Source organism: Helicoverpa zea, chromosome 3 (genome assembly GCF_022581195.2).
Source record: "Helicoverpa zea isolate HzStark_Cry1AcR chromosome 3, ilHelZeax1.1, whole genome shotgun sequence".
Taxonomy (NCBI): Eukaryota; Metazoa; Arthropoda; class Insecta; order Lepidoptera; family Noctuidae; genus Helicoverpa; species Helicoverpa zea.
In genome coordinates, this window is record NC_061454.1 from 13,618,499 (window position 1) to 13,627,881 (window position 9,383).

General features: G+C 33.5%; 1 protein-coding gene across 1 annotated transcript; it reads left to right on the forward strand.

The window, feature by feature from the left end:
• The first annotated feature begins 41 nt into the window (after window positions 1-41).
• Window positions 42-9,275, forward strand: LOC124646332. The gene is made up of 6 exons (XM_047186456.1): window positions 42-599; window positions 683-797; window positions 874-959; window positions 6,464-6,599; window positions 6,964-7,088; window positions 7,583-9,275. Exons 1-6 carry the CDS (start codon window positions 588-590, stop codon window positions 7,712-7,714), a joined length of 606 nt encoding a protein of 201 aa, XP_047042412.1. The 5' UTR covers window positions 42-587; the 3' UTR covers window positions 7,715-9,275.
• Window positions 9,276-9,383: the final 108 nt, after the last annotated feature.

Here is a 9,383-nt window from a genome sequence, read left to right on the forward strand (position 1 = left end):
ACTGAATTAAGCTAAAATTGCATTTATGAGTAAACATTTTGAAAAGTCCTGTATAAGGTTATTAAAACTATAGTATTTTTGATTATTAACAGATATAGACACGAGCCTTAAAAAGTCTGACAATATTGCAATATCTTGCACGTAGAATGAAACGCAAAATTTTCCGCTTTTCAAATTCGTTCAGAAGTGTTTATGTTTAATAAAATGCCTTTTTTTACATCCATATTTTCATAATATGATTTAAAGCCATGAAGGTAGCTTTTTTTTGTATTTCAATAGCTTTTGGAGGAATTGCAAATGAAAAATAACACAACTACGTTTTATTTAACTTTTGTGTATTGCCTAAAATGCTTCGAAATTATTATGAAATTTCTGATCAAAAAAGAAAATCTTCAAAGCGCAGGCGCGAATATTTCAACTATTCAAAAATGGACATTTCCACTTCATCGTAGTAGTATGTACATAATTTGTCTTTAATTTTATTCTATAGCTTAGGATTTGTATTAAATAAGTATTTAAAATGTTAGGAAAACGTTACATTAAGGGAACAAAAACAAGCGTCTTTCGCTTTCGTGTTAATAACTGAAATGTTTCTGCAGGTATGTTGGTATTGGGTGCACCACTGCACATTAATCAATAAATGATGAATGAGAATGCTTTAATCCAAAATGTTTGATTACAGGGTCGTGTTATAATTGTTTGGTTATCTTGGCTTATAGGAGGAATTTGCGGAGTTGTTATTTTGTTAGTTATAATTTGTTACTGCCGCCTAATGCCGCGTCATCAGAAATCGTTTGGTAACTACTGAGGATGTATTTTTTTTATATATTCTTCTAATGATGGATATTAACTGTCGTTATATTGGTTTTTCAGATGAGCAATACCTTAAGGAAAATTATGCTATCAAAGAAAATCATGCATATACTAGTCAGGAAAATTATAGGATGAAACATGCTGAGGTAAGTGCTTCAACCTATTGAATCCAGTGGTGAATATACCGCAGTTCGCATTGTGGGCATAGATACTTATTTCTTCTTTTGAGATACTCCCTTATGTGCTATCCCTATTTACTCTTCTTACATTTACCCACTTTTAAGTACAGACAGCTTCAAAAGTCTTTCTTCCAAAATCTTAATTTTCAAAACTGCTTTGTTGTTGATAACTTGCCTGGGAAAACAAGGAGTGTATAAGGCGTGTACATGAGGCAAGTAAATAAGGCGACTAGGTACAGACGAGAGTACATTGACCTTCCTCTGTCTGACCTTAACAGGTCTATGTTAACAGCTTCGGGTACGACAGGTAGAAGACAGATGGCGCTGTCTTTGTAAACACAACTCTGTACAACTCTCTACATTTAAAATTAATTAAAATTATAATTAGTTCAAATTAAAACACAAAACAGTATTAAAACAGTGTGATGGAGTATAAATATTGTGTACAAGTGTTATCTTCTAAATTAAAGCGCAACTAGTGAAATAAACAATAACAAACATAAACGGTTAACGTGTATATAAAACTAAACATTATCAATAAGACTGGGCAGTTATTCTAGTGTAAAAACTAAATTTAAGTGCAACTAAGACAAAACCAGTGCTAAAATATTAATGTATAGCAATATTTCGGTGTAATTAACAAACAAAAGTGTTGTGCAGAAATTTGAAAATCAACGAGTCATTAACGAACTTATAAAATTCAAAAATATTTCACGAAGAAAGTGAATACTAATTTCAACACGCCAACTAGAAGCACAAGTAGCTGAGTTCGTACGACGAGCGCTGCGCATCTGCGTGGCGTGAGTTCGCGTCCCACAACCAGCTTGTCTTTTTGTGATTCTTTAAAATTGTTGTTAGCAAAATATAAGTCAAACAAAATGGATAGTGAAAACGTAACCCAGCGTAAACAAAGAACAATAAATGAATCTTTGAATTTGTCATTTATATCGTCGAATTCGGAATACCTGTCTAATAGTCTGCCAGATCTTTCCTCAAGACAAATAAACAGTGAAGACATTGACAGCTATAAGGAAGAAATTAAATACTTAAAGGAACAATTAGAAATAGCACATTCAGAGATAGAAAACATGAATACAGAAAATAGCATTTTAAAAAAGAAATTAACCGAACAAGAACGTACTATTAATGAACTAAAAATAATCTGCACAAGTTCGCCGCTTAATCCAAAACCAAAAAGCACGCTTAAGAAACATAGGCGCAGGCAGTCAAATAATACTAAATTGAACAGCAGTTGTAGTGATCTTCACTTGAAGTCCGACGATGAGAAGGAATACCTCGTAGATATTGCTGAATCTGATCCCTGTACCACGAAAGCTGAACATAAAAACACACAGGCGTCCAAGAGTAACCAGCAACATACGCTCAACTCTTCAAATAGGAGAACAGCAGTTTGTCAAGAACAGGAAAATAAGAACAATAGCATTATCCGAAAAATTTGTATTTTAAGTACTAATTACAAGAACAAAATACTTAAAATCGCACAAAGCACTTTAGAAAATTATCAAATTTGCCATTACTTAACACCTAACTGTGGCATTAAAATGCTCATTAACAACCTAGAGCAAAAGTTAACCACATACACACGGAATGATTATTGCCTGATCTTCATTGGCGAAGAGGATTTTCGCCAAACTAACAACTACGTTGACCTAATAGTTGCTATACGTGAAACACTCTCAAAAATAAAACACACGAATATTATATTATGTTCCCCTACATTTAAATTGAATGGATATTCTACAATGTATAACAGAAGAATAGAAAACTTTAACAATCTTTTATATTTAGATGCATGCACTCATTACTACGCATACTTGTTTGATTCCAACTATTATTTGTCTTATGATTATAATATGTTTTGGAAAAAAAGTGGATCTGTGAACAACCGGGGCATGGCGAATATATTTGTAAATATTAACTTAATGATACAGGAATTTATAGAGGACGAATTAATGTCGTTTCTTGAGGAGGATAATGGTAAGTCATCAAATCCTTCTGTAAAATACACTAAAGATCAGGAAGATAATCTGTTTTTTCTCCAATAAATATCTTAAAATAATGCACCAAAATATTGCAGGCTTAATAAATAAATCTAGTGTTCTGACTGTATGCTTAAATGAGTTATGTGAAAAAAAGATAAATGTTGATGTGTTATGTATAACAGAACATTTTATTATGGAGGGTTATCAAAATCAATTATATGTGCCTAACTACTGTCTAGCTGCTCATTATTGTAGACAAGGACAAAAAAGGGGTGGAGCTTGCATCTTAGTAAGAAATGGTATTCAATGGAAGGAACTGGATACAATTTCTAATTTATCTTCGTCAGGGATTTTCGAATGCTGTGCTATAGAGCTTACTTATTATAAAATTATTGTAGTATGTATTTATAGAGTTCCTAACGTAAATAATCTCAACTATTGTTTCGATAAGTTTGAATCTCTTTTACGAGAAATATCACGTAGTCGTTATAAGAACATTGTAATTGCGGGTGATTTCAATATAGATATTCTCAAACGTAATAGTCATACTAGTGCATTTGAATGTCTTTTAATGCAATTTAATTTGAAATTAGCTTTAAATGAGCCGACCCGTATGGCCAGTATGTCATGTTTAGACAATTTTGCGCATAATTTTAGTAAGTCTTGTAAAACCAATGTATTTGAGTTTGCGTTGTCCGACCATACGGCACAGCTACTTCACTGCCCGGTTCAAACAATGTGTACCATAAACTACTGGTATAAGACCGTGAGAGATTATAGCCAGGAAAACGTAGAGAAGTTCCGAAGCTACATAAAAAATCTTTCTTTTTCTGAAATTTATAACACGGAGGACCCAAACGTGGCGTACAATGCATTTATCGATACTTTTAAACTTATATACGATTTGTGTTTCCCAACAAAATTAATTAAAGTAAATATTATAAAAAAACCAAAGTGGCTATCTAAAGGAATTAAACTATGTAGTCTAAAGAAAAGAAAACTATTGTGGCAGATGAGATTGAACCCAAATACAAGTAATAAAAGTTGTTTTACTGCCTACTCTAAACTACATAAAAAAATTATAAATTTGACACAAAAGGCACAAAATAACCACAATATAAAAATATCAAAAAATAAGTCAAAAACGACTTGGCAAATCATAAATACTGCAAAATATAATCTACCTAAACATACTATCAATAAAATTAAGACTGATAGCAGCATCATATCACATCCTAAGGACATAGCAGAAGCTTTCAATAACTATTTTGTAGATAAAATTCAAGCAAAACTTGCTGCCAATGACAAACCTGAATGCTGTAAAATAAACACAAATACGTCATCCATGTTCTTAGCACCCAGTGTTCCGTTGGACATACATAAAATTATAATGTCATTGAATAACACGAATAGTGTGGGCTATGATGGTATTGCTACAAAAATACTTAAGTATGTATCTATGGAAATTTGTAGTCACCTTAGTTATATAATAAACTTGTGTATTAGTGCTGGTATCTACCCAGATGCCTTAAAAACATCGATCATTAAGCCGCTTTTCAAAAAAGAGAACAGAGAGTTGATGAAATGTTACCGCCCGATCTCACTTATACCCGTAATATCTAAAATATTTGAAAAATACATATATAGTGAGCTTTATAAATATGTCGAAAAACATAACATTTTATGTGACGAACAGAAGGGATTTAGAATGCACAAGACTATTAATATGGCCATATTTGATTTTTATTACAATGTCATAAGTAATGTAGATATGACAAGACCTGTGTGTGGTTTGTTTTGTGATATGACACAGGCTTTCGATTATGTTCATTATCCTACTCTTTTAAGGAAACTAGAAGCATACGGCATTAGAGGTAATGTCCTTAATTTAATAGATTCGTACCTAAAACATAGAAAACAGATAACTGAAGTAAACCAATTTAATAAATTCAATAAACATGAAGATGTATTTCGATCGACAGAACGCGAAGTTACATATGGTGTACCGCAGGGAAGCGTACTCGGACCGTTTTTATTTATACTCTATATCAATGACTTCCCAAAATTTATAGAACAACAATTGACATTATTTGCAGATGATAGCACCGTTACTATACCGTGTAATAATTTAGAGACGTATGAATATGATATAAATAATGCATTAAAATCCGTTGTAAACTGGTTAGATACAAACAACTTAAAAATTAACTTAAGTAAAACTAAATTGATACATTTTAGACAACGGATACCTAATAAAAACGTAAATGTACAATACGATAGTAATATTATAGAGGCAGTTGAAAATACTAAATTCCTAGGGCTTGAGATAGATATGAAACTTAATTGGAAAGCTCATATAGAGATTTTATGCAAGAAACTTAGCAAATCGGCATACGCACTATACACTTTGTCGTCAATTATATATACAGATGCACTACTTACTGCTTATTACGGCATAGTTGAAAGCCACTTACGTTATGGCATAATATTTTGGGGCAATGCGACCGAGAAGGAAACAGTTTTCAAGGCACAAAAAAGATGTGTAAGGGCAATGTTTAAGCTTCAAACCACCGATAGCTGCGAACCTTATTTTAAGAAATACAAAATCTTAACGTTACCCTGTTTGTATATATTAGAAGTGGCTGTGTTTGTAAAGTCGAACCCGAGCCGTTTTAAACGACTTGCCGATACTGTTCCACGAAACAGACGCGACAATAGCCGACTATGTCTCCAGACCGCTAAGACTACTTTAATGCGCAAAAGTGTCTTCTGCATGGCTCCGATCATTTATAATAATATACCTAAGTCATGGAAAGAATTGCCTATTAAATTATTTAAAAATAAGTTAAAGCAATATTTAGTTACCAAAGCATACTATAATATAAGTGAATTTCTGTCTGACAAAGACATTAAATTAGTCGGTAATAAGTCTACACATTAATTGAATACTGTTAATTTGTTTCATTGTTTTATTTTATTTATATTGTTAAGAATTTTCATCTAGTTTTTACTTAATGCTACTGATTTGTATAATTTAATTGTTTAGTTGTAACGTCAACAATTTGTAAATGTTTGCACGCCGAATGGCAAAATATGGCAGAACTTATTTATTTTTATAACACCATTTACTTTTGTACCCATATTTGCAAAATAAATATATCTTTATCTTTATCTTTATCTTTACGTAATTGACCTGCTGGCTTTTATACATAAGGGAGTATATTAAGTGCCCAGCAGGGCCAAAGCCTGCCGGGGCTGTGGGATTGTTCGAAAGAGTTATCGCAGCCCTGGTACATAAAAGGCTTACAAAGGAACTCAATGGATTTTTTGTCAGTAAAAGTTTGACACTCCCTCATCGCTGCTAACCCACAGTGGGAGGGATCATTTGATGATTTTTGCCATTGGAAAAAAAAAATAAAAATAAAGGTATATTGAAAATAAATGAATACAGGCTATATAAACTGACAGGTGCAGATCCAGCGTCACACGCGGCCGGTAAGTTACGCGGGCGACGCGGCGTGTCGCGGCGGCCGCGCGGCGCACGGGTACGTCAACCGCGTGCCCGACGCACGGGAACAGTGCGTGCAGTACGCTTCGAGCAGCAGTAAGTATACTTCATACTTTTTCTTGCTAGCTCTTTGGTTGACTTTATTTAGTTTTTTTACATTCCTAATATCATAGATGCGAAAGTTTGACTGTCGGGCCTTCACACTACCAATACATAATATGTAGTTCCCAGAACCTGATAAATGTACTTTTTATCTCGGTGCAGTAGGTAGTATTTCTGATGTGGGTGGTACTGCGGGAAACTGTTAGTATACCACGATCCAGCTAGTATGCAGCAAAGTGTTTTTCATTCCAATGTCAATAAGAGGTTCAGCCCTTATTTTTTTTTTAATAATTAGTATAGCAAATTGCCTCATTGGTATTTATAACAATACAAAACAAAAATATGTTATTTGTTCCAGTGTTAGATGAAATAGACAACGCGGCAAACATAGACGCTCTGAAGACGAGGTCACTGCCCGCCTTCCTCCGACCCAAACCACGACCACTGTCCACGGAAGACGACCTGCAACAACTTTATGCTAAGGTAACATACTATAGTTCGGCCATTCAGAGAATGCGTTCCTGACACGTCGCGATTGAACTGACGACGTAACTACATTCATTGATTATTGATATAATAATGTTGTTTTAATGCTCCTCAATTGTTAAAACGGTAAACAACCAGCAAAAATATTTTTATCGTAACTGCAACGCCATTGCAAAGTTACGTCGTCAGTTCAATCGCGACGTGTCAGGAACGCATTCTCTGAATGGCCGAACTATAAAAATTTGTACTTCGACTGTGTACAATTATACAAACTACTACTTATTAATTATTTTACAAATACATAGTTAATTCCTGAAAAATCTACCACCAGCATCACTGTACCTAATTATTTTGGGGATGTAAACTGGATTATGTAATAAAAAGAAATTGAGATGAACTCCGAGAATCTTGGGATATATTAGAAAATGCATATGTCCTATATCAGCTAGATACTTAAGTTTAGATTTTAAATGACAATATTGATATTCCAGGTGAATTTAAGCAAGAAATACAAGAACCGCATGCGCAATGAACACGCGGCTATCATCGCGCTCAGCAAATCACACAGCCAGTTCTTTGACGCAGACGCCGTCATTGTCTACGACCAGAGAACAGCACTTTAGGAGGTACAGCGGACAAACAGACGAACAGAACGAATAGGCAAATGTATTGATTTGAGTCTCGATATTTTAGTCATCGAATTGATGGACTGGTACTTAATTAAGAAATTTTACTGAAATCCTTGAAGTTATGTTTAAGAAAATTTAACGAAATATTACTTGTTATAGACAAATATACAACATGATTAGGACAATTTTATTATGAAAATTAATAGCAAAATAATTTCAGTTAAAATTTAATACGGCGCGGCCTAAATAGCCGAAAAACCGATGCAAAAAATATTTATTTTGAAATCAGTTGCATTTAGGACAAAAAAGACTTAAAGAAATTGTACAATAATGACAAGCCTGTAATCTAGCTAGACCAAAACCTTACCAATCCTGAAGGGATCAAAAAGGGCTTATAATAATGACTTTACTGCCCACCTAGCGCATTTATTTAATCTAAACGGGAACATCACATTAGCGCACAAGTTTTACACTAGGACTTTTAGCCAAAAGACCACGGTCTCAGTAGACTAGTAGACCATTACTGAAGTCGCTCAAAACCTGCAAGTTTCCATTTTTAGAACTTTGATGGATCGCAGATCAATAAAACATACATGGAATAGACAGTCAGAAAATTGTAATAACAGGATTTTCTGTTTCAAAATCCGAGTAGGTACCTATATTATACCGGATTTCTCGATGAGTAGAAGAAAGGATTTTTCATACATATAGGATCTTTGACATTTAGTATCTTCCAATTACCTACCCCTCCCTGATCTTACATATCTCTAGCAGTATTAAGTATAATGTACCGTGTATTAGAATTTCTACCGTATTACATAGTTTAACGCGCACAGTTGTAGCTGTAAACAAAACGTTTGAAATGTTTCAAGAAAAAAATTATAGGACAAAAACATGCCATCAAATATGATTGATCACAACTTATCTATATCTTGAAACATTTCAAGCGTTTCAAAATTCCTTGTATTTCCATTCGCAGTTTGATACAATTTCACATCTGAAAATATATTTTCTACAAATTAATTGTATGTAAGAATTGCAAAACAGTTTTCAAAATTGTTAAAACTAAAAAAGAACGATTTTTATTTTAACTTAATGATATTGGCGAAATTGTGATGGAAAATTGTGTGATAATTTTTGAAAACGAAATTGTGGCCTAATTATAACTTTTTTATGGGATATCAAAAAGTACAGTCGCCGACAAACCCTCGAAAGAATTAAAAGCTCAATACAGACAAAAAACTTCTTATCCTCTATCTTTGGCGTATCTTCTCTGGCAGCTAGCTCAATAGAACGTTGCATCGTTTGTGCTACCGACTGTACTAGACTTCGTTATTGCGTGTGCGCATACAGGCTTTGCTGCCTACTGCTATGAACTGACAAATTCATTGAAAATCTCCATTTATCAGAAAAATAGCAAATGTGTGTGCACCACAACTAGGCGAATTTCTTAAGTTTTCTATGAATGTTGAGCTGTATCGAACTATTAATAATTGAATGTATTTTATCACTAACCGTAGATTTGTTTATGGAAAATAAAAGGTTTTTGTAATCACTTTCTAGTTTAATTTTAAGAATTACCTACCCTTTAAAATTACGACGAACTTCAATGAAAGTCAACTGGTAGAGAACTCCTTAAGCGTTGAGTCCGCCATTGTACATA

Coding starts and splice junctions, on each gene's coding strand:
- LOC124646332 (XM_047186456.1), top strand. Junction 960..6,463: donor ATAGGATGAAACATGCTGAG/GTAAGTGCTTCA, acceptor ATAAACTGACAG/GTGCAGATCCAGCGTCACAC. Junction 6,600..6,963: donor GCAGTACGCTTCGAGCAGCA/GTAAGTATACTT, acceptor TATTTGTTCCAG/TGTTAGATGAAATAGACAAC.